This window comes from Micropterus salmoides, unplaced genomic scaffold, assembly GCF_014851395.1.
Source record: "Micropterus salmoides isolate LMB-PRFRI ecotype aquatic unplaced genomic scaffold, ASM1485139v1 Ms_hic_scaffold_7, whole genome shotgun sequence".
Lineage (NCBI taxonomy): Eukaryota > Metazoa > Chordata > Actinopteri > Centrarchiformes > Centrarchidae > Micropterus > Micropterus salmoides.
In genome coordinates, this window is record NW_024044459.1 from 32,718,257 (window position 1) to 32,743,934 (window position 25,678).

Consider the following 25,678-nt stretch of genomic DNA (forward strand, 5'->3'; position numbering starts at 1 on the left):
TTGTCCAGTTTCACTGTGTTGTTGTTTTGTTTACCGCATTATTAGATTTGTCCCCTGTTTGTTGAGAAATGAAGGTGCAGCATATTGCCTTCTCAAATCATACTACGATATTTCTGCGTGATAATGTTTTGTTGTCCCTCAGGCCAACACAAAATGAAGTTCATCCCAGCAATGGTCGGGCCCATTCTGGAGGTCACACTGGTGCCCGAGCCAGAACTGAGGAAAGCTACCATCCCGATCTTCTTTGATATGATGCAGTGTGAACACAACTTCAACCCTGGACGCACTTTTAAAAAGGTTAAAAATCTCTTTGAATTCAACTGAAGTAGCTCCTGGCTAAACATGACATTTGTGATGTGTATGATGGTGTGTTTTTTTTAATTCCCTTCTTATCTTTGCAGTTTGAGAACGAACTGATAACTAAATTGGATCAAGAGGTAGAAGGAGGCCGAGGGGATGAGCAGTACAAAATCCTGCTGGAGAAAACGTAAGGCAGAGGAGCAGATCAAACAGAAAATCTATCTTTTGTTCTGAAATTTGTTTAGCTAGACAACACACCAAGCAAAAAATCCCTCAATTCTGTGTGATGGGGAATTCACATTGGATTGCTTTTAAAATATAACAAGGGCCTTTATGATTGTGTTTTTGAAAAAGTCCTCAAGGAGCCAGAAGGAAAGACAGTCTGTTAGAATCATAAGTAGTCTCTAATCAATAGAACCCGCTCAGGGCAAAATGTACGATCCCAAACAAGTGCAAAAACAGATTTTAAAATGCTCGGCTGGAGGAAATGCAGGCATACATACATGCACACTTATTAATTAGAAATAGCCCTTAAAGCTAAAGAGTAGTCCATGAAATGTATTTGTTTGTATGTGCAGGCTACTGGAGCACTGCAGACGCCACAGATACCTGTCACAGTCAGGAGAGGAGCTGGCTCTGCTGCTGAGCAGCCTGCTGGAGAATCTCCTGGCGTACCGCACCATCACACATGACGAAAGTCCTGAGCACCGCATGAGCTGCACTGTGAATGTGCTGGTAAGCCCTGTGCCTGTTTTTACCAAAGGGTTATTATTAACACTATATGCACATATACATAAAGCAGTTTCCTTGTCTGGTCTGCAAAGTGCTGGAGAGAAAATGTTTTCCAAGAATATGTGATAAAGATTTTTCTCTTGCAGAATTTCTACAAAGAAAAAAAGAGGGAGGACATTTATATCCGGTGAGTTAGATGGAGGCACAGAGCATCTGGTTTTTGGACCAAAGGGCTAACTGTGTCTTACTGATGTTCTTTTGTTACCAGGTACTTGTACAAGCTGCGAGATTTGCACCTGGACTGTGAGAACTACACAGAGGCTGCCTACACTCTGCTACTACATGCTGAATTACTGGAGGTCTCTGACACATCAAAGGCTTTTTTTTTTTTTCTCCGTCTTTAACAGGATCAGATTTTTTTTTATGTTTGAGCCGTTTAACCTTTGCTGATATTACCATGCTTCTGAATGTTTACCTGAATTCTGATTTATCATCGTTTGCTTCGCCAGTGGTCTGACAAACCATGTGCACGTCATCTGATACCTAGAGATGGGGATTATGTATGGACCCAACAGGAGCTGAAAGAGAGGCTCTTCCACGAGATCATATGTTACTTGGACAAGGGCAAGGTGAGTATTAATTGCTCTGCATGTTCAGATTGCTTTGATTGTGTAACTGGTGGGGAAGTTACTTAAGCTCCCACACTAGCCACAGGTTTCTTTGTTGTGTCAGTATTTAGCTCTCTCACTGGCTGCTGATATCAACTGTTTTCCCTTGAATGGGTGAGGTGGGGGTTTCACCGAGGACAGCTGTGGGAGCCAGATGGCAAAGTCTATCCTGTACTCTGTGTTTATGTTCAAGTTTTTTATGTCCCCTTTAAAGTGCCCGCATGCGCATGTCTTCTCAGATGTGGGAGAAGGCCATTGAGCTGGGCAAGCAGCTGGCCAAGATGCATGAGAGCCACATGTTTGACTTTGTGGAACTGAGTCAGCTGCTGGTAAGAGGACGCATATATTGTAATTCAGTCTTAGAAACAAAGTACTCTCTAAAAGCTTTGAGAAAGGCAGCTTTATAAGCTGATATGTAAGCAGCTTAAATGTAGACGATTTTATTGTTGATGCCCGATTAAGACTATTGAAATTAGTCTTACGAGTAATAGTAGACAAGAGTTGTGTTTCAGATTGTTCAAGGCTGAGTGTAATTGGTTGAAAAAACTTGTGGACAACTTTACACAACTCATTTCCACCCAGATAGAGTTTGAATGTATTATAAAGAATCTAATTATAATGTCTCTCAGTGTTTGTTATGTAATATTTTCTCATAATTACATAAAAGAAAATGTAATTTTTGTTATTGGATTGAATTTATTATGAATGATTTCATAACCACTAACAGACCAATATCAAGATACCTTTTATGTACTGCAGCCTTACCATCTTCTTTGTCCTCTGTCACAGAAAAAACAAGCCCAATTCTATGAAAATATAATGCATGCAATGCGGCCACAGCCAGAGTACTTTGCTGTAGGATATTATGGACTTGGATTCCCTTCTTTCCTCAGGGTAAGGAAATTATTACCTATTTCAATAAATAGAGACTTAGAGACACCATCATGCACCATGCTTGTGCAATGAGCTGGCTTTTTGAAGCATTTCTTGGGGCAATGTGCAATAAAGCCCATAAAGGTTATTGGCTTTTTGATGACAGAAGAGAATGAAAACAGTCCTGACATGGCGTTGCACATGCACACCTCTCATATATTATGGAAAATGAGCTCGATCATAATTCAGGTTTTTTATTGATGTTGATTTATTGATTCATTTGTTGTGTTGCACACTGAAATGTTTCTGCTAAAGAACAAGATGTTCATCTACCGAGGCAAGGAGTACGAGTGGCTTGAAGACTTCAGCTTAAAGCTGCTCTCTCAGTTCCCAAACGCAGTGCGGATGACCAGCACAGCGCCCCCTGGAGACAACATTCACAACTCCCCTGCACAATGTATCCTTATATGATATGTTGCACAAAAGCTATTTGGTAATCAAGATTTTTAGCCACGTTAGCTGCATGGCTCCAGGGAAGCCAATGAAGTAATATTTGTGGTTTTAAGTGAAATATCTCAACAACTATTGGATGAATTGTCTTGAGGTTTTGCACAGACATTCATGTCCCCCTCAGGATTCATTGTAAAAACTTGATCCTATAACTTTTCATCTAGAGACATCATCAGGTCAATATTTAAATTTGTCTCTCTCTTGTTGCTGTACTCTGTTAATTGCTATGTCAGAATGCTAATAAGATACACTAAAATAGTGAACATGGTAAACATACTATGCATCAGCAAATTAGCATTGTTATTTTGAGAATGTTAGCATGCTCATATCAGCATTTAGCTCAAAGCTGTAGTGCCTAAATACAGCCTTACAGAGCTCCTAGCGTGTCTCCTAGTCTTGTTTGAAAATTTGTTTCAGTACTACTTAGCTACGTCTCCTCCTCCACACTATTCCTGTTCTTATCCTTAGCTGAACTTCACAGACATCCAGTGCTTCACTGTCAAGCCTGTTCTCACCGTGCCGCACAAGTTTAAAGACAAGGGGGTTCCAGAGCAGATATTAAAGTGCGTAACAGAACACTTAAAGGCTGATTTATTTTCTCGTGAATACCCTGGGATTTATAGTTCTCTGGTAAAACCGCTAACTCACTGCTGTCCTTTCCTGTTCTTTTGCAGCTATTACAGAACCAATGAAGTGGACCAGTTCCAGTATTCCAGGCCCTTCAGGAAAGGTGAAAAGGACCCAGACAATGAATTTGCAGTGAGCACTTTTTAAATTTACTTTAAAGCACTATATGTGTAAGCACACACCCATAAATTCCAAAAAATGCATAAACAACCTTGTCTTTGCACATACCTCACTCTGAAGATGAATAAAGACATTAACATGTCACCCTTTAATATTTTATTGGTATTTTTTCTGCCCTGCAGAGCATGTGGATCGAGAGAACAACTTACATTACCGCCTATCGCTTCCCAGGGATTCTCAAATGGTTTGAAGTCAGATCTGTCTCAGTGGTAAGAAACAACCTTGATGCTCAAATTGTGTTATTTCTTTTTTTTTTTTTTTTTTCAGTTTCTTTCACTTTAAAAATTCCTCAAATTCACAATATTCTTCATGTAATTCTTCTGATGAGCAGGAGAAGATCAGTCCTTTGGCGAACGCCATAGAGACCATGGAGATGGCGAATGAAAAGCTGAGTAACCTTGTGCAGCAGCAAGCCTGTGATCGCTCATTGTCCATCAACCCGCTGTCCATGATGCTCAGTGGCATTGTTGACCCTGCTGTCATGGGCGGCTTCTCCAACTATGAGAAGGTTTGACTTTTTCGTTTATTGACAACATTTTTCAGCAAAGTTCACAAATAGACAAATTAAATCAACAGCGTTATTTAATCGTGTCCTCATATCAAGGTCGAGATCTTAGAGTAACCTTAGAACAAATAACTTTTATAGGCAACATAAAGTGAGTGTAAAATCAAATAAATCCTAGCAAAACTAATGGGCCTTTCAGACAGATTGCTACTACCGCACTGCTGCGCCATGAAACCCATTATTTTCAACGGCATGGGCTGCTCCAGGGCGGTTTGTTGTTGCATCGAGCAAAGCGCAAGTGCAGTGCAGTGCAGTGCACCAGCGCAGTGTAAATCACTTTCTATCTGAAAGGGCCGTAAGAACCTACAGCCACGTTAGCAGCTGTGTGAGTCTGCACTTACTGAATTAAATGTTCACAATAACAACATGCTGATAACGGGAATAATGTTTGCCATATTAACCATCTTAGCTAGTGTGTGTTAGCATGCTAACATTTGCTAATTAGCACTAAAGTACTAAGTATGTACTAAGTACATCTGACACTGATGGTTGCTGGTGGCCCTAGAGGAAAAGTCAGAGTCATTAAGATTCATTCTCCGGGTACCATGAATATTTGCGCAAAATTTCATGGCAACCCATCGAACAGTTTGTGGATTAATTCAAAGTGGTTGACTGACTGACCAACAGACTGATCTATGGAGCCATGCTGCTACTTTTGCTTGTAATACATTACAATTACATTACACCCAACAAAAAATGTGTCACTGTCCCACTACTTACAGACAGCACTGTATTTGTTAGATTTTGGCTGTTTGCTAAATCAGGTCCAGGTTGTGTGCACAGTTGGCTGTAAAGTAATTGATTTAGAAAAGAATATATTGTTAACATTGCAAAACTACACTAATAACAGATCAATCATACAACATTATTACACAATTGTAAATCCTTTTGTCATTAACACGAGTTCTGGCTGGCCTCAAGCCTGCTTTGAGCTACAAAGTTTTATTCATAAGGGAACCGCTGGGGCTGTGGAAAAACAGTTGTTGCTTGCAGCTATTTTTTAAGTGAGTGTGTTTAAAAAGCTGCCCAATTTTCATCCTCTGTAGGCATTCTTTACAGACACCTACATCCAAGAGCACCCCGAGGACCACGAGCGCATTGAGATCCTTAAACACCTCATTGCCTTGCAGGTAAATCCTTCCACCGTCATTGTCATTGACACTGGCCTCAAAAAGGAACACGTTTTGTAATACTTAAGTGCCCCTCTTCCCCACTAGATCCCCCTCTTGGCAGATGGGATTCGCATCCACGGGGAGAAGACGACGGAGCAGCTGAAGCCCTTACACAACCGTCTGGTTACATGCTTCCAAGACCTTCGGGAGAAAGTGGAGAAGCATTATGGCGTCATAACCTTGGTGCGTTGCCAACTGCAAACTCAATTTAATGTAAGAGGGTGCCAACTTAAGCTATTGGCCCTCTTGCCTTCCTATCAAACGCTTCTCATTTGAAGCAGTGTACATTATATTAGGGCAGGACCATAAATCTTCCTTTAGCCAGTCTGTTGCAACGCGAGTTTTGCCTGTCATTGTGCTCCTCCCCTGCCAAGATTCTGCGATGATGCTTAATCCCATTTATGTGTCCCAGCCCTGCTCTCTCACTGAGAAGAAGAAGAGTCGGGTGGGCTCTGTGGTGATGCCCTACATCCTGTCCTCCACCCTGCGTCGCATGTCCACTGTCTCAACCATTTCCAATGCCTCCTCAGGCCACTCCAGCAGCTCTGCATCCTCAGATGGACCCTCCTGCATTTCCTCCCAAGAGTCAGTGCCTGCATCCTCTCCCTGCTTCCCCTGTCTGTTTATGTCTGAAATTGTGTTGCCATCACTGCAGAGACTGCTATCTTCAAACACTGATTTTTGTCGTTGCTCAAATCAAAGAGCACTGTTTGTCTTGATGATTGTACGTCTTTCTCCATCTCTTTCTCTGACCCCCGATTATTCACAAGCAGTTCCTTGTTGTCACGTCCCAGCGATCGCAGGATCTCAATATTGTCCCGCTCGGAGGAAGACAACAGGATTGCTAGAAAGAACAGGAAGGAGTGGAGTGTGAGCAAATCGCAGGTCTTACTAGAGAGGCACTCCGATGCAGACGAGGTAAGGCCTTATGTTCAGGTGCTATTTTTATATACATGTTCTGCTATTTTCATTTCCATATACAACATACTTTCATTCAGGTGATAATATAACCTGTTTACGAAATAAATTTCTATACAGGTGTGAATTGGGAGTAGCCCCATTATCCTTGACCGTTTTACATGGAAGCCTACATCTTTGTTTTCCGGTTTTTATTCCAGACTCCTCCAGAGAAGCAGCAGAGACCCAAGAGTTTACAATTAGGAGACCGACGGCTTACCCTCTCGCTGTTCCAGGGTGTTTCATCCCAGCTCCACCTGTCTAACCCTCTCAGCCCGCTACCTGCCTCTCCACACACACCACAAACACCACGCAGCTCCAGTATGTAGCAAAAATCTGCTCCCCTGACAAACACCACACTGCATGTCATCATTTTATTTTCTCTTAGAAATATGCCTTGCACACAGACAATAAGTAATATCGTGCCTACATACCTTGTGTAAGCACATTCTGGTCTACAGCACTAATCAGGTCACACACACACACACACACGCACATATTCACAGATGCATGCGGTCTGAAAAGATTTTATTTCCTCTTTCCTGTGGTAGGTTATTCATCGCTTGTCAGTGACAATGATACCAATACCATTGACACCCCAGGGACCCCCCCACCCATGCCTCCGAAGAAACACCCGCATGAGATTGACAACCCAGGGTTCTCTTCAGAGGTACTTCTGCTCTGAGAAAAAAAAGCTACCTCTCACTAATGCATATTTAATGACGTGTAAACGTTAAAATATTCTGTTTTTATTTGTATTTGAAGTCCTAACATGAACCCTCTTCTCTCTTTCCTCACAGTTCACTCCTCCGCTACCAATGAAAATTGAGAGCAAGCCTCCTCCTCCACCTCCAAAAGTGAGGAAGTCGATGTTCCCCTCATATGAGCACACCCCCCACTAAGGCTACACCTACACAAAGGCCCTAAAGTTTCTAACTAATTCTCTGATTTAGCTGTGAAGAAAGCACAGTTTCATTTGCGGCGGTGTGGAAACGCCACAGTAGGGTACAGATGCAGGACCATCTACGTGGGATGTATGCCAGATTTTCAGCTGGAAAAAAAAAAAATCTTTCTGATGCAAGTCACTAATAATTCCAAGCACTCCTTTGTTTTCAAGTTTTATGCCACAAGGAAGAATATGTGTGGGTATATAAGGATATATGATTTTAGGTACATAAGGTCACTAAAGCCTTGAATTCAGTATGTTTTTTAAGAGGTAATGAAACAGTGGTTGGAGTGGGGTTTTTTTCTTGAAGAAAAGTTGGAATGTTGTACAGACTTTATCACTCGCAGGGAAAAGGAATGACTAATGCTGCAAAGCAATATTTTGCTTTTATGTGTTGGAGTGACACTGGATGACTTATTTTCCCCCTAGCTGTTTACCTTCATTCCATACCAGCATTCCCATCCAGGAAAAAGCTGCATTAAATACATGTCAAACTTGATGAAGAGCAGGGAATACAATGTACAGAATGTAACTGTTCGTTTGAAATGTGGATATTTTGTGTCTGATGATCGTGTTCGCTAATATTATGATCAAACCCATTTTCTTAAACCACAATGTTTTAGAGACACTGGATGGCATTACTGAATGTGTTGCAGATTATGCATTTGTTTTGATGTTTAAGATGAGCTGAATACTGTAACTGATGCTTCCAAGCTGCATTTACGTTGATGTTGGTGTTCAGTTGAAGTGACATTTTGGGCACGCTTATGTGTGTATGCTAAATATAGCTAATGCCAGCAGCCGGTAAGCTTAGCTTAGCATAAAGACTGGAAATGGAGAAACAGCTAGCCTAGTTGTGTTCAAAGGTAACACAGTCTACCTGCTAGCACTGAAGCACACTATTTAAGATTTTATGTCTTATACGGACAAAACCGTAAGAGTAAAAATTACCATTTGTGGTTTTATGTGTGTTTGCCAAGCAACCAGCAAAGACTCAAGCACCATTATTGCACTCATTCGAGAAATTGTCCTGCACATAAACCCGTAAAACCACAAATTGTAATTTTTACACTGTTTGTAAACAGAGGTGCTGGTATAGGTGGATTTTGTTACCTTCACACATAGCTACCCCCCCGTTTCCAGTCTTTATGTTAAGCTAAGCTAACTGGGTGCTGGCCCCAGCTACATGTTTGCAGTACAGCCAAGAAAGTAAATAAGAACACTTCCTAAAATTTCAAACTGGTCCTTTTTATAGAACCCTTAAATGCTGGATGGTACAAGTATAAATGCCTTTGAAGTTTACTTTAGTTTTATATTTCAGGTGTTGGTAGATTTTCTTTTTTGTCAATTAATTGTTGCAATTGAAATTATTGCTATTATGATTGATTATTATTTCCACTGTTTTGCACACCCAGTGTGTACAGAGATGGTTTAATTTTATGCAGTTTAAATTGAGTCTAATTTCATCATACTGGTTAACCATGTACTGTTTTCAAATAGCAATACAATTTATGTGCCTTCAGAGTGCTCAATCTATGCATATAAGCTGTTTTTGAAAATGATGGAATTGATAATTAAGGTGTCAGTATTTTATTTTTATTTTTAAATAGTTTTACAAGGGATTCACTTTTTTGTACAGTACAACACTCGTTTCCTAACATGCATCAGAATAATTTTATACAAACAATGCCTCAAGAGATATATCATCTTTTTTATGAACAAGCTGTCGTTGACTGAACAAAAATAAAGATTTTTGAAAGACCAGCAAACTCATATTTTTGGTCACATTGATTATTTTAGAAAGGCATCTTTTCCATCTCTTAACTACATTCATGTCAACATAGTGAATACAGATAACTCAATGCACTAACTGGAAACTCGCACAGTCTGCTGATAGCGTGAAAACTTGCTCATTCCAGCTCAAAACATCCAACAAACCGGCATGGAGCTGGTGATTTATGTTTTTAAAATACAATTAGGGTAGGTGTATGAAAATTACGCCACTGTATCTCACACTGATGCACTAGCTAAAGATGCATTATCACGGGAGGCAATCTGGAGGGAGGAGTTTGTGAGATGTTTGTAGGAGTTTATAGCTAGATTCCTAATAGCATGTTCCTTCCTGTCTGATTGTGAGGTGCAAGATATCACTCTCCCTGCAAGTCTCTGGAGCAAAAACTATTTGAAGAGATGTTCACCCATTCAAGGCGAGCAGCGCTTTCCACTGCCAGGTTTAGCTGGATGCTCAGGAGCATCTCCATGGAAACAATCTCCATACTATTGACATGTTTACAGCTTCATGCTGTATAGAGTCTGAGGACATCAGTCACAGCAGTCTTGTTTCTTTCATTTACAACGCAGGGTGTCTTTCCAACGTCCTCTCAACTGACAACACGCCAATGACACCTGTGTGTCCAACTTTCTATAGAGTCTTGGGTCACACACACATACAGTTCCCATTACCTTGAGACAACACTCGATGTAAAGCAGCTGGAAGATTTTTCCCAGAAAGCTACACAGAGAGTTGAAAATTCTTAATTTCACAGTGGTGGAACATAAATTTTAGTTGTAGTTCTAGTGCAAGTTGGAGGTACTTTATGTTACTTTATGTACGTCTTCTCCACTACAGTTCAAAGGAAAATGTTAATTTTTATAGCTATAGTGACTTTTCAGATTTAGATGTGAAATATATATATTAAACCAGTGGTTTCAAACCTTTTTGGCTTGTTACCTCATACACTAACTAAAGCAGTGTCTAGTTGGGGGCTCCTTGTTACATTTTAGACACTGTTAGCTGTTAAACCAAAGAGACATTAACTCTGTAAACTTCTCTGATTGGTTATGTTCACAAATGTGTGTGTAACAGAGGTTTTATTTTTTTGTCATTCTTATTAGAATCATCCCATGACCCCTGAGAATTTATCTTGTGACCCTTTGGAAGGGGCCCGACAGTAGGGAAAGACTGGACTAAACTAACTGTGTATACAAAAGTTAAAGTTAACTAGCTCCACCTCGACCAAGCTACAACAGTTAAGTGCTGCCAATACATGAATGTGGAACTTCCTTGCATCAAAGGAAGATATACCCTTTCTTACTTTGTCCATTTAGCTGCTGGAGGGATCCCGAGCCTGTGTGGAGTGGGATTAGCTGCACTATTGTGTCTCTGCTTTGAACCTGCCAGAGGGTGCAAACTAATGGAGCATTGCAAAGTGGTCTGCTGCGTTTTTTTAAAAACCTCTATTTACTCAGGGTAGGTTTGTTGGGCATGAGTGCAGTTTTTGAGGAACGCCCAGCTTCACACCCAGTTGCAGTTACACACAATCACACCTGGGAGCTGTCAAGTACAGGCGTGCGCACTTCTCTTGAAGGCCAATGAGCAGATACACAAAAGAACGTGGCAATTAGTTTGTTGTTTTCTCCCCAAACTGGTGCAGGAGTTTGGTCTGGCAACCTTCCAGTTACAAGTTGGCTGATATTGGTCCCCATGTGCAGCTTTAACTATTTTCAACCTGACTGAGGAAAAATCCTTAAAACCTCTGTGAAGAAAAAGAATTCAGGTTGTGCGTACTTTCTTGTTTTATTAATATGCTCTGTGCTCTCACCACAATCACATGTATTTTTTAACATTTTTAGATGGGTATGAAGTTACATCATATTCTGGCAACTATGCTTGGGGGGGATCTATTTTACAGGCCTGACTATTATTTGTTCTACTGGAATATTCATAAATTCATACTGATGGGTACAGTCTGACGAGCTTGTGATTTGAGTGGAAAGCCTGTTTCCTGACTGTATGATCTGTGCGTTACTCGAAAGGCTCTACCCTCCCTGCTCTAATTGGCTAACACAGCTAAAACACCTTATTGATGTAAGAAATTGTAATTAATGGTGATCCAGCAGGACAGTAGTCATTACTGAAATTGCTAGCAGAAAAGATAAAAGAATAAGTTACTTCAAAGTTTTAAGTTTAGACAATGACCAATTGATTTCAGCACAAAGACCTTCAGTGCGAAGCAACTTGGCTTCTCAGTTTTTAGCTTTTGCAGGAGTGCTGGGTTTAGTCTTTTGTTCAGGCACCTTCAGCCAAGACAAACATGGATATTCATCCAGGCAGACGTTAAATTCATGTATGAGAGCTTTCCAAAGAGTCTTTTTCCCATAGATCAGCACTATGGCTGAGAGAGTCGTGTAGATGGACGTGAAGCAGATTGTGAGCATGATGATGTTCTCATGGTTCACCACCATCTGGTAGCAGACGTACAGGTCGATCACAAGGAAGAGGATAAACGTGATCACTAGAGACAACGCCATCTGGATCACCCTCAACTGATTGCCCAGCTTTGGGCAGTGGGCTCCGTTGGTGCTGGCTTTCATGTGTTGGAGATGGATGGCCAGGTGCACGGAGATTGAGATGCAGCATTTCACCATGAGCCCCCCTGGCAGGACATCAGCTAGGAGCAGTTTCATGGCTTCGTAGATCTGGTCAGAGCGCGTCTCGGGCAATAAAACCCCACAGTCTTTGTTCACTATGGTGTAGTTGTCAGGGTTAAACACAATGAGCATCGGCATGCAGGTGCCCAGGCCGCACAGAGGGATGAGAAAAACAACCAAGGTCACATGCTTGAGGATGGCAGCCTGGATCTGAGTGTAGCAGTGATTTGGTGTGTGCACCAGCTTGGTGCTGTAATAAAAAGTGAGAAAGCTGGTGTTCCACATGATGGTGAACTTGAGGGTGTAGATTAACAGTAGCATGACTGTGTAGGGCATCGGGTTGACGAAACACTTACTATCCACCTCATACATGGTCATCCAGAAATAACTGACCAGCTGGTGAGCGACGTTGGCCGCAGACAGAGCCGTGATGATTGTTTCACTGGGACACCACTGCTTTTTCTGCTTGTAGTTCCACAGACTCATCAAGAAGATGTAGCCGTTAAAGAAGACAGTCATGACGGCCAACAGACCTGTCACTACCCAGAGGGCCAATTTATTTATCCCAAACATAATGATGATCTTTACCCCAAACACATATGCATTTATGGGAATAACTTCATGTGTCTTTATGTGTCTATGTAGCAATCAGCAGTCTGTGTGGACTTCTGAAGTGTTTTGTTTTGCTGCGCTCAAAGAGACGACAAGAAGGCAAAAGAATTATGCACACACACTCCAAATCAGAAGATTCTTCATTTCTGCCACAGAATGGAATCAGTCGCAGTTTGTCAGTGGGGCCTGGGGAAAAGATTCACAAATTCACCTTTTGAAATACATTAAACAGACCCACATGGGCTCAATTAAAAATATTTTACATTAGTTAAAATATATGTGAAATCTACAATTGCTGTGGTCATGTGCAAAAGGAAGTTAAGTGTAGCTGAGGTAAGACAGTTAGAGCAATTAGGTTAAGACATCTTCCATTTTTACCTCAAACGAAGCTCCCATGGGTTGGATGAGGCTTTTTATCACCCTGAATCCTACTCAAGGTTTCTGCTTACATTCTCTTTGCCTGCTAGTCGTCACAATACGTTGTCTGACTCAATACCTTTGGCTGCAGTTGAAGAATCCTTTGTTTTGTTTTGTTTATCCCAGCATTAATCCTTCCCCCGAAGCTGTCTGCAGGATGCACACAGCAAGGTGAAGTCCTTGGATTTAAGTGTTCCTTGACTGGGATTTATATATAAGCATTGTTTATGATTTACATCAGGTATGACCACAGGTAGTGGTGACGGTGTATTTGCATTGACACGGGGTGTGCAGGATATGTGCTCATTATTAATATCCGGGGACTTTACTGTGTGGCAATCAGTGCTGCATGACAGCTCAGCCAATCCGCAGACCACACTCAACCAGACTCCGCATGCAAATGGTTATTCCTGCAGCTTCGCCACATATTTACAAACAACAACCCCCCCCACACACACACAAGGTCACACACCTATTTACCTGATAAGAAAAGCAAATCTCCTTTGTATCACCTTCAGGAGCCTTGTTAATGCAATACCTTATCACTGCAGTTTATTCTGTTGAGGACACTAACTTTGTAGATGCACTTTTAGCAAGATGTTGACCTAAATTAAATTGTAATTAATATTTTATTTAGATGTCTTTGCTTATTTTACATACATAACTATTCAATCATAGCAAACAGGATCCTAAATATATGAGAAATTAATATGACTTGCCAAGGCCCTTAGTTCTTCATGAATAGCACCTCAATTTAGTCACATTTATTGTTGTAATGAATAGTTAATTTTTTACCAAACAATCCAAAGCCAAATCTCAAGGACAGATTCTGCCTGCACAATAGCATAAAAAAAAAGAGATCTTTTTCAGGAAAAAGCTCTTTGAATATAGATGTGAAAGAACACTTCAGTGGGAGCGTTTGGTTTTTAAAAAATAATTACTATGCCAGTCTTGTTAGAAGTTCTACCCTCTACCAAACTTATTATTAAAAGGAGAGATTATGTGGTTTCAGAGAGAGTTTGCTAGAAAATTATTTGTAATTAATTATTGTATCTATTTCCCAAGTTCATGCATGGATCAAAGGACAGACTAGTGTTGGCACACAAAAAGGCTTTTGTACAGAGAACTGGTCTTTCTGATGGATGTGCATTTCTTTACAAATTTGAATTGAGTAAACAGAAAGATACAGACACGGGCATGTACACACAAACGTTGACAGCTTTCTATTTGTCTTCATGTGAAGCAAACAAGTAACAAAGTAAAACATTGCAGAGGGACATAGTAAACATGTTTTGTTAGTGTGTGTGTCTGTGTACATGTGTGTATGTGTGTGCTCTGGGAGGTGAATGCAAACTAAGGTGCTGCTGGTGAAATTTCCAAGAAAAATTAATCTAAAAGTGAGGGAAGCGTGTCTAAAATTGAAAGTCTAATTTTGATGCATTTTATTTCTGATGATTTGAAACAGTAACACTGTTAATACACAGCCTTCACAGATCAGTGCACTGCAGCCCCCTGTCTGTCTGTAAGGGGGCCCTTGGCAGAATGTATTACCAATAGACCACCGACCCTCACCACTTCTTCCATCTCCTATTAATTCAACATAAGCCTTTTGAAGAAGATGGGATCAGGCCAATAAAGACGAGAGGCGGGGGCCATGGGCATGTTGCTGACTCTGGATTCTGAGAGTGGCAGCTGCAGGTTACAGCCTCAACTACTAGCTGTTAGACTAATAACTGCTTTACTGGCTGCTTTGAAAAAAAATGGAAAAACACACCACACAAACAAGGCAATTTTGCAGCACTTTGTTCTTCAAATGAAAAATATTCCAGGAGGCCAAAGCACATAAGAGGATCAGAGGCAAAATCAACTTCACTGTCTTCCAACATTCTGACTCAAAGCTCAAAGTTTGAATTTATGTTATTATATAGCCCTTGAAATAGCTGTACTCCAATCAGCTGGCCATGAAAACAGACAGATTGTTTGTCTGACCATGATTATGCACCAAGATCACTCATAACTGCAACACCCAGTTGTTGCAATCTCCAAATTCCTAAACACAATGACCCTCTCTAACTAAGTGGTATTTAAACTTGTGACCATATAGATAATTTCACAGGTTTTATGTCTGATTTCATTGTGATGAAAATACAACTCATTCAATTCAGTTTCATCTTTTTCAGAGAGATAACTACTGTTGCATCCTGGCAGCGGGAGATGTGTTCCAAATGTGATTCTGTTAGGTTTCGTCAGCCCAGATATCATCAAGCAAAAAAAGATGGTGCCATGACACAAAGATAGGATTAAAATGGTATTCTCTTCACACTGATTTGTCATCTAAAATCTTTTTTATTGTACAAAACTTGATTGAGCTAAATATGCATCATATAAAAAACGCAGCAATAAAAATAAATGTTTTTTTTTTTTACATATACAATTTACATACAGTTTTAGTAGAATCAGTGTAATAATGACTTGGATTATGAGAACCTATTCTTTTTGTAATAATGTGCCACAGTATACTGAAAGTCAGCCAGTTATACATTTATTTCTCCAAAGGCTGATGTAAGATGTGAGTCCCCAGTAGTCGTTTACCAGCACCATAATTCTCCAGTTAAATATGTCCTTTCGCACCATTTGTCATATACATACTTTACATAGCATATTCTTTAAAAGATGTTTAAAAAAGGGTTTTCTTCAGAAGGTTTAGTTTCACACTGAAAAAAGACTTTCAGGCATTTGGATTGTAGTTACACAGGGTATCCATATCGATGGTCGTATTTGAGAGGCAGAGGACTTCCCCCTGCAGTATTTAGCTGTGATGAGCCCAGTTCATTGGGCAGGTGGCTCCTCACGGAGCTGTACTCCACCCCGGGGTGGGTGCGGTACCCCAACACTGAGCGGAAACTGGAGTTTCTGCTGGTGGGTCTACTCTCAGGGGCCCTGGCGTCCTCCCTTGGGAAACAAGTCACACATGTCTCAATGAGATGATCCTGAGATTTAAAATTATTTAATGAGTGTGGGGAAATAGTTTCAAGCTCAGGTACAATACCTTATTTCATTTGAGACCTCTTTCTGATAGCGGCGCTTATGGCAGCAGCAGACCAGGAGCCAGATGAGAAGCAGGAGGAGGAGCAGCAGCAAGAGAGCGCCTATCACCGCCCCAACTATGACACCCACCTTGTTGGTAGCTGGAAGAGAAGACGTGGTGCTTTAAGACTCAACAAGTGCAGCTCTCCATTGCAGTTATGAATTACAGCTTTAAAAAGATTTTACAACCTGCATTTCAGACAACAACAAATATTTAAACCATGCAGTAGAACATTTTTAAAAAAGCTGCTTTAGGAGGGTATGAGTGTACAAGTACTTAAGGGTAAAATTAGATGATAATATCATGTACTTACGGTTGTATGCACGCAGTGCATATTTACACTGTGCTTTGCCAACAGCGTTACTCGCCTCACACACATAACTTCCAACGTTGCTGTCTGTATGGTTCTTTATCAAAAGCTCCCCAGTCTGTGGGTCTTATTAAAAGAAGACAACATTCAGCATGAACATATTATTCAAAAACAGCATCGTGGATGTGTTAGAGAAAAGTCTTTTTGTCTGTCAAGCTGCCTCCTCACTTTGGGTTGCAGTAGATGGCATTGCACCTCCACTTTCTCTGGTCCACACGTAACTGAGAGGAGTGGACCCCTGGGACGATTTGCAGCGGAGGGAGACTGGGGCACCTTTCTCCTCGCCTCCTTCAACCCAACACCTTGTCTCTGACGGGGGAACTTGTGAAAGAAAATAAATAAAACACATGAAACAAAAACAATAGATTATTAATAATTTGTTAATCATGAAAGCTTTAGTTCATCATGGGAGGGTTAAAGGTGTGAAAGAGGAGAACAATCTGAGGTAGGGCTGAGAGACAGGAACTGAAAGTCTGTCTCTACATTCCCTGTGAGTGAGAGCATCATTTAAAAGAATGACAGGGCTGAGAAAATGAACAGGTTAAACTGGTAAAAAGGAATTCCTCCTCACCCAACACCACCAAACTGACTTTTCGCATGTCAACACCCGGGCCCTTCTTGACTTTACACTGGTAGGTGGCTGTGTCTGAGCCCCTCAGATTAGACATAGACATGGAAGCATCTCCCAAAGTGGGGTCCACTGTGAAGTTGATCCTTTTGGAGATGCTGGGGTCGCCGTATTGGTGTATCTGACCCCCTGTGTACGATAAGATCTGAAATGCAAAGATTGCATTGAGTGATGACGGTTCTTCAAAGCAGGTTTCTCCACTAAAAGAGCCAAAAGGTAAAATATAACCCCCCCGCAGGCATGTTTAATAAATGATTAAATCATTTATCCAACCTCCAAGACAAGTTTCTCAACAACATTCCTCTCTGTCCTCAAACATCCACCTACCAGTTGATCTTTCTGCGTCATGTCCGGTTTTACGTTGTACCACTCAATATCCAGGTCTCCTATGTCTGTGGGGGCGGCAGTGTAGGTGCATCCCAGGATGACTGTCTCCCCCTGGGCTTTTTGAATGGTCTGTGAACCAGAGGATGTCACCTGCATTGCCTCTGTTACATCTGATGGGTCAGAAAAATTCTAGTCAGATTTGTCTAAATCATAATATACACTTCACCCCCCCCTCCAGTTTTCATAATCTACCCAGGCCAAAAGACAAACACAAAAAACAAATTTCTTTCTCAAACGCATTAATATTTTCCCGACTTAATGGCATTCAAGCTCTGGGGCTGTGCTCGTAAACAGTTTTCAGAGTGGAGTAGGTACTGATCTGAGACTAATTGGACTCTTAAGTCAAACTAAGGAGCTTTTGGAATTGGAATAGATGTAAATGTGGTATTTTTACAAAAATGAGTTACGTATTAATTTGAAACTCTCAAGGATCATTAGTTGTCAGAAATATATTAATAAATTCTGATGAAAACTGAATATCTGAGCAAACATAAAAAAATCATTTTGACAAGTGGCAGTTAAAAGCTGTTTCGGGGTTGACACACACGCTGCTGACTCACTGCTTACAGCCATGGATTTTAATTATTGCTGATAGCTTGACGTTTGTAGAAATAACTCAACGCTGATTATTATTGCGTGGCAACACACTTCAACAGATCCAAGTTATTTATCTTGGTAATGTTATCATTCAACTTCACAGACATCTGGATCTTTTCACCATTTCCACGTTTAGATGTTTAACCTTCACTTAATATCTTAATGGACCATGTTGATGAATCAAATCAGACTGTCTTTTGACACCTCTCCTCATTAAATCCACTATAGCACTCTGAGAGCACGTCACAGCAACAAAACAAAGTATGTCAGAGGTATTTATAAAAGCGTGTAAATGGCAGACGTGATGAAGGGAGTCTGAAAAAAGCTCAAATTAGTCAGTCAAATGTTTGCACTACAAAAACCCCCTTGGGCGAAATGCTGTGATCTAAGGACAACGTGTTTTCCATGTGGAGAGACAGCTAAGCTAACTTGCCAGTGAGCACAGTCACTAAGCTTGACACAAAGCGCTACAACTATTGAAATCCTGTGCACCTCCGCATTGGCCAAGACAATATGCTTGGAGGTTTTTGTGACATGATAAGAGTTTTGCATGTGTTCCATATGTACACTGTTACTCTCACTCTCTCTGCTGCATGCATTTTATTTGACTTTGTGTAATAAAATAGACAGCTTGGATGGAGGCCCAACCCCAATTTCTCCACTAGGGACGATAGTCTCTCAGGATCTTACTTTAAAAATGAACACACCAGTTTCACTCTTAGCAACAGGAATACGTAAAAGAGCTATGAAAAGAGCCATGAATGTTGAATGCTGGGCACCAGCCAGCCACCCGCATTACCACATGGTTCATTGAGTGTCTTCAATGAAAAACACTCAGAGGTACCACTATCGGCTCATCAGACTGGCCAGTCTATTGAGTGAAGCACAGCTGATGTACAATCCAGATTCTATTAATTTTATTATGCTATTCTATTAATTATTTCTATTAATAATCACATATTCTATTCTCTCTAGGATGAGAATACTTAAACAACTTTAAAAAAAAAGGGCATTTAAAGACATGTCAAATGTTGTATTTGCTTTGGCCGTACATATCCGAAACCTAAAACACACTCCAGAGATAAAGAAATCAGACTCACCTGTCCTCAGCTGAATTGTTACCAGAATAAGCACAGCCACCTTTAGCCTCACGCTTGTGAATACAGGGTCCATTGTAACTCTGAGAGCAAATGTAACACGAAGGGATGAAATTATTCAGAGAATGTAATTTCAGTGACTATTTACTATCTTTGAATGCAGCAAAAATATCTCTACTGTGTGGCTGTCATCCGCCTCTCTGACACAGGTGTTTATCTGAAACGTAACATGCTCTTAGTGCTTTCTCCCTTTTGTTCTGGAGCAAGTGAGGTGTACAATGAATGTGAATATCAAAGTCTTTCAATCTTAACCACACACTACCAAGAAAAACAAATTAAGTAATAACAAATTTCTCTGACATACCTTAAAGTGAAAGAATAATCCAACGTAAAAGTACGTCCTTTGAGGCCTGGCAGTGTTGCAGTACTGGTGAAGCTTGCTCACTTTGTTCTCAGGTGAAACTATGGCCACACCCTCTCTGTCCATAGTACATCTGCTGGCCACTCCTATATTTTCAAACAACATTCAAGTGACATTTCAAGGATTTATTTTTGAAAACAAATTTTAGTAGGTAGGTTGGACTTTTGTTCATTTGTTTAGAGTGAAAAAAGTAAAACACGTAAGTAACAATAATAATTCAAAAAGATTTCAGCTTTACTTTGCTAAACTTTCTGTTTGTTTTCTAATCACAGGCCTATGTACACTAGCTGATGTCAGAGATTAATCATTACCTGGCAATGCTGTTGTTCAACAAGTTACTGCGCTGCTTTTTATGCTGGTCAATGTATCTGTCATCTGTCATTCCACAATAATGCATTTCAGGTGCTGCTGGTCAAACATAGGGTTTCTGTATGCTGTAATGTCATTTATATATAGTTAAATTTATGTTTTTTTAATCTACTTGTGTAAATTTGAATTGGCCTACACATTTTTGTTGCATTTTCCCAAACCTTTCCTCTACACACCCTCCTGACACACCCATAGAAACAGTCATTGTTGTTGTTGCTCACAGACAGAGTGCACAGTGAGATGTGTGTGAGCCACAAACTGCAGTGCAACTTCTGCAGTGTTCAGGCTGTAAATAAAGCCTTTATTAGATGATTAAGCTTATCAGATTAATCAGCTATTTGAATTAGCCTACAGTGCCACAACTTCTTAACAGCTGGGAATGATGAGTTTTGATTTGGAGGTAAACATCTCTAGATTAGTGGTTATTGTGGCATTTATCATCTGTGTTAACATGCTAAATCTCACCGTGGCTGATGATCCAAAAATTAAAAGAATGACGTTTTCACAGAAGTTGGATGGGGCGGTGAAATTATTCAGTATTGATTGTGTGAGCGTACAGTATGGGATGTGAGCAAGGAGCGTGAAGCTAGCCATTAGGAAACTTAAGTGCTGGGTTAATGCAATCCCGCCAATAATGTTCATTAAGGAGATGAACAAATTAGTATAGCTCAGGATGAAACATGATTGGAAAGCAAATTTGAAATCAGCTCCACCACCCCCCTCCTCTTTTTCTGCACACTGTGTTTGTGCGCCGTATACCAGTATGTACGTACCAGTATGTATGCTGCGTGTGTGAGTGACACCGCAGCTACATGAATGTGTTCATGAGTGATCCTCCAAATGTCAGGGTGTGTGTGAGGACATGTACGGCTGCTTTACCAGCAGGTGGTTAATTGCCAGACTCCCTCCTCCCCGGTGTAGGAGGAGGTTCTGGCACCGGAGCGCTGCGCTGAACAGACTGTGTGACAGGACAAGGCGGGACCAAACAGACAGTATTGGGACACTGCACAAGACCACCATTAGACTCCAGGTGAAGGAGTGTGATGAATACACCACTGACCACTGTGACACAGCACCATTTTTGCCACCCGGTGATTTCTTAATTACTAAACTTGGTAGATGAGAAGTAGCCAAGCTCTGGATTTGTCTTTAAAGCCAAGACTTACCATTACCCCATCTATCTTCCCAGATTTGGCATAGGTGGCCTAATCACACCACAGGGTAGCAAACGAGCCACCTTGACAGATGTCCAAATTACAAGTAAACAGCCTAGCAGGGGAGACAAACAAATGACCAAAGCAGGGAAGGGAGAGGCTACAGAAAGGCTGGGCTTGCCAGAAGCCATACTGAAATAGCGAGGCAGCGTGAGTCACGGTGTGTCAATGTCAGGGAGCCAGTTGAGCACATATATTCATCTTTTTAAGGTGGAACACCACTGGGACAAGGATGGCGCTTCTGGCAGTCACTCAGCCCCTCAAAGAGCTACGTGAGTGGAATACAGCCAGCACATTCTGGGCCACACACTATATTCATGACCCCTTATATCTCTGCAATTAAATGTTCACTCTGACAGTGAAATTTTTTGTCTCCTCTACAACAATCAGTTGTCATTAACAGATGTCCTGCCCATCATAAACAGATACTCTGCAGTCTTTGTGGTGTTAGTTACACAATGCAAGGTAGCATCGTTATAAGTGTTGCCGTGGTTGTCATCCAACTCTATCTGTTGTCATGTTATGCCGTGAAACCGGTTTGATTGCTTCCTCTCACCGAGCACGGGAGCAGTTTTCAGCTGCTCCTGCCCTGCATGTTTTCTATGTGCCATTCTGCAGAATAAATAATAAAGAGGCAGAGATTCCTCCCATCCTCTGGTTCTTTTTCTCAGTGAGTAACGCACTAAGGAAAGGGCACATCTGCCATCAAAGCATGCTTGAATGATGCTGGACACAGCAGGACAAAATCTCATTGGCTGCCTAATATATAATATGCTTTCATTCTCTAGTATTAACAGTGTTGAAACTAGTGCAGCTAGATCCAGTATTATGATTTTATTTTTTACATCTACAGCATTGAAAGAGGACACATATGTAGAAGAGAGTGACAGATTAACTTCATCCTGAAAATACAACTGCCCACACTACCCAGGTTGAAATATGTGAAGGGTTAGCAGGGTTACTATATTGAATAGGCACTAGGGACACAAATAGAGAGTGGTTTTGTTGTAAATCACTTCCACTATGAATCTCTGTCTGCATGTAGAAAATTATGGAGCGTTATATCATCAGCAGAGGGTCCATCCAACCAAGATGTGTGCCAAAAACCTTATCCTGTCGGTGCAGACAAAACACTTCCTGAGACAGGTGCCGTTAAATCCACGTGAAACAAGAAAATTCTGGACAGCTGTGCTTGATTTTCAGTAGGCAGCTCCTCTGGCCTGTTTAAACTTCTAACCTTTGAACATGAAAAGGCAGGCCTCTATGAGAAATTCTGCATATAAAATAGGAAAGTAAATGGGAATTTATCGTGTATTTACTACTCCATCCCTCCCTCGGTTCACAAGCTGCCCACCCACATATACCCCGCGCACACACACACAGCCTCCAGCAATATGAGCATAGACGGTGGACCCCATAATCCAATAAGTTGTGCTTCTTGTGCTAAACCCAGTGAAGTCTGGCACACAGAGAGAGTCCATGGAGAGTACGGACCCCTAAGCTTCGCTCGCAGGAGTGGGATGGAAACTGTATTCTCTGAAAAAGAACTTCAGATCTCTCTCCCCCTCTTTGCTTCTACCATAGCTCATATTTCCCACACACACTGGGGGGTTATGATATAATGATGTAATTTAATGCTGATTTCTCTCTTTTTTTTCAAATATAAATTAAGAGAAATATTCTTGGAATAACAGCCTGGTTCACCGACTGTGTTATGGAAAACATTCATTTGGAAAGGAAATTATTTCAGAAGAATTGAAGCTCAGTTGAATGGATTTGCACACATGCTTGGCCATGCTTGAAAGCACCATAATGATTCATAGAGTAACGGCAATTTTCATCAAAACACCAACAACAGTTTGTGGAGGAGAATTTGCATTCTTTTAAAGCTGTTTGTCTTTGTTGTCTGTCACAGCTACAAATTACTCAACTTGACGTTGTTGTTGCAGACAGTTATGGTCAATGCTGGTCAGTAATAGAAACATGACACTGTTGCAAACACAAGCCACTCTCAAAAAGCAATTACACATGCACTCATGCTACAGCACTTGCACTGTTGTCATTTTCAAACTGTTGCTTTACCTCACACTTACCGTTAATGTCACTCCACCCTTAAAGGAATAGGTCAACATTTTTGGAAAGTAGCATATTCACTTTTGAAGTAGAAAAAATGAACAAGTAACTTGTAATAACATATATTATATTGATAATATAATTTGGAATAATTTGCTAGTTACAAAATGATAAGCCCATGCCATGGAAAACTGGACTGTGTGTAACAGTATCCACTGTGAAAAGTGTATTCTGCACTGTGCACTTCCAATGTACACAGGAAGGTAAAAGACAAACAGTTGAAGCACTTCCTTGTTGCTGAAACGCATAAGGTCAATAAAGTTGACATGGCAAGCACTATTTACATATCCAGCAAACACAGAGCAACATTAGCATTCATTTGAAGCTACGTTTGTGTTCACCTGGTGAAAATTTAAGTCAGATATTAATTACGTGTTAGCTCTGTTTTGGTCTCCACCAATTCCTATTATCTGCTCTTTAGCGGCTAGATACTCAGCTATCTTCACTGCTAGTCGCTAACTTTGTCTGTTTGGTGCAGGACAGGAAGTGTAGATGCAGTTTTTCGAGATTTTTCATTGAAAAAGCCGCCTGTTGCAGAGTTTTACAGACAAAACAGTCAAATTGTGGGCCATAAAAGATGGCAAAACACTCAGTAAAGCTGCTGTAAAGCAGTAAAGTCAAGAGATAATTCTTTGTGGTTTTGTCATTATGAGTGACCTTTCACATTACGCAGTCATTTGATCTGTTGTTAATAAAAAAGTATTGATTAGAACAACTTTCATTTATTATTACCCCATCCTAATCCTGACTTTAACTTTAAATCAAACTGCAAACCATAAACTAAGCAAGGACGGGCCAGAAGGCTTCACACTATGACCTCAAATAATACTCTGAAGGTCTACTTAACACACAGACACACACACAAAATCTATCTATCAAGATGAATGACTGGTGTGGGCGGATTGCCCTCTATGAATTAAGCTGCCTATTTGAACTGGAAAGCAAAAAGAGTTTTGACACAAGTCCAGTGGTATAAAGAGAAAAAAATCAGACAAAAATACTCAATGCTTTTCATTTGTGGCTTTGCTGGACTGTGAACTCCAACCAGAGAAGCCCGTGCTATACTCCACTTAAGACACACAGATCCTGAATAACACACAGTTCAATAAGGATTAGGTGGGCAAGGCCATCCAATATGTGCAGTCCTTCTCCATCGTTCAAACGAATAGTTCAGTTCAGAAATGGCACAGGTTTTGAGATAGACACAAGTGAAATAACACAGTTTATATTTTAAAATCTTGCCCATAATGTTAGGGTGTTCTCAAAAGTCCTCATAGTAATAACAAAATAAGTAATCACGTCCAAAGATAAAATATAATCACACTCCTAATGAGAGACAACAAAAATAAATAGCTTGCAACTAATAGTCGTTGTTGTAAATGTTATTTGAGAAAAATGTATTTTATAGGTACATTTTATTGTGTACTATTCATAGAGTTTTACTGCTCCACATATTTCATATCATTTATATCAGGCTGTGGATTCTCAATCAGAGATAATATTTTCCCTGGCCAGACACATCAGATAAAAAAAGTTTTGTTTAGTCTCGGAGTCAAGATAAATAGACCAGGCTTTGAGAAGAACATTTGTTCTGTTGCAGCTGAAACAATGTTCTAGCGAAGTTCAATATCCAGAGTGTGTGTTTGTGTGACAAGGTACTGTATGCACCAACAGTTGCATGGGTCAATCCTCATCGAGATGTTTAATGAGTGTTTTAATGACTCACCGAGCAAATTAGCAGAGAGGATTTGATCAGGTTATAGATTTCTAGAGATGTCCAGTTGTTTGATTCTGCATCGTGTTACACAGGCTGTATTATTGATACATCTTTGATTCTTCATTTTAAGTTTTATTTCATTTAATCAAAATAAAATTGCATACACATGTTGTGCGGGACATAAGATTTCTCAAGCGTGCTTTATTTAGGTAAAATACATGCAGCTCTGCTGACCAAATACAAGGTTCAAAGGATTAGTCTTATATATATGATAAAAATTAACACTATTAGTCAATCCCACATACACATATCCTGCTGACAGAAATAATCACTAGAACACCAAATATATGGCTGAAAATTGTCAAATAGACAAATACACTATTTAATCTGGTTAAAATAATGCTAAAACCTACTATGACCAGATGTTTTATGGAATGAAATAGACCTTTTTTTATTAATTGAAAGTATTCATTTGTGATTCTTTTACATTTAAGATTAAGATTTACATTTTCAGTAAGAACCAAAAGGCTTCGTGCTGAAAACCACAAACAGGCTGGAGAAGTCGAGAAAGTACTGAGAGATGTGCTACTGCATTGATGGTTTTGGTGTTTAATGAGATTTGTTGACAATCTCAAAAAATATTGAATATCACCAGCCTCATTCTTCA

General features: G+C 40.4%; 3 protein-coding genes across 4 annotated transcripts in view; 1 reads left to right on the plus strand and 2 right to left on the minus strand.

The window, feature by feature from the left end:
- Window positions 1-9,303, plus strand: part of dock5 (dedicator of cytokinesis 5) — a 33,449-nt gene extending 24,146 nt beyond the window's left edge. The window contains exons 32-51 of one of the 2 annotated variants that reach the window (XM_038704668.1): window positions 143-297; window positions 402-487; window positions 879-1,035; window positions 1,179-1,219; window positions 1,301-1,391; window positions 1,542-1,661; window positions 1,940-2,029; window positions 2,490-2,594; window positions 2,889-3,030; window positions 3,565-3,646; window positions 3,758-3,842; window positions 4,013-4,099; window positions 4,222-4,398; window positions 5,502-5,585; window positions 5,673-5,810; window positions 6,040-6,212; window positions 6,422-6,545; window positions 6,746-6,905; window positions 7,136-7,254; window positions 7,385-9,303. In XM_038704668.1, the coding sequence (XP_038560596.1) occupies window positions 143-297; window positions 402-487; window positions 879-1,035; window positions 1,179-1,219; window positions 1,301-1,391; window positions 1,542-1,661; window positions 1,940-2,029; window positions 2,490-2,594; window positions 2,889-3,030; window positions 3,565-3,646; window positions 3,758-3,842; window positions 4,013-4,099; window positions 4,222-4,398; window positions 5,502-5,585; window positions 5,673-5,810; window positions 6,040-6,212; window positions 6,422-6,545; window positions 6,746-6,905; window positions 7,136-7,254; window positions 7,385-7,486 (2,318 nt within the window). In that variant the 3' untranslated portion in view covers window positions 7,487-9,303. Of the gene's footprint in view, window positions 1-142; window positions 298-401; window positions 488-878; window positions 1,036-1,178; window positions 1,220-1,300; window positions 1,392-1,541; window positions 1,662-1,939; window positions 2,030-2,489; window positions 2,595-2,888; window positions 3,031-3,564; window positions 3,647-3,757; window positions 3,843-4,012; window positions 4,100-4,221; window positions 4,399-5,501; window positions 5,586-5,672; window positions 5,811-6,039; window positions 6,213-6,400; window positions 6,546-6,745; window positions 6,906-7,135; window positions 7,255-7,384 lie in introns of both variants that reach the window. The other variant, XM_038704667.1, reaches the window with a different exon arrangement.
- A 2,253-nt stretch (window positions 9,304-11,556) lies between these two features.
- Window positions 11,557-12,534, minus strand: LOC119892326. The gene has a single exon (XM_038704526.1). The coding sequence runs from the start codon at window positions 12,532-12,534 to the stop codon at window positions 11,557-11,559; it is 978 nt and encodes a 325-aa protein (XP_038560454.1).
- Window positions 12,535-14,780: 2,246 nt separating this feature from the next.
- On the minus strand, window positions 14,781-19,659 carry vsig8b (V-set and immunoglobulin domain containing 8b). The gene is made up of 8 exons (XM_038704670.1): window positions 19,522-19,659; window positions 19,161-19,240; window positions 17,404-17,573; window positions 17,020-17,221; window positions 16,617-16,769; window positions 16,392-16,514; window positions 16,040-16,178; window positions 14,781-15,942 (listed from the first exon to the last, which is right to left on the minus strand). Exons 2-8 carry the CDS (start codon window positions 19,231-19,233, stop codon window positions 15,738-15,740), a joined length of 1,065 nt encoding a protein of 354 aa, XP_038560598.1. The 5' UTR covers window positions 19,234-19,240; window positions 19,522-19,659; the 3' UTR covers window positions 14,781-15,737.
- Between the last annotated feature and the right edge of the window lie 6,019 nt (window positions 19,660-25,678).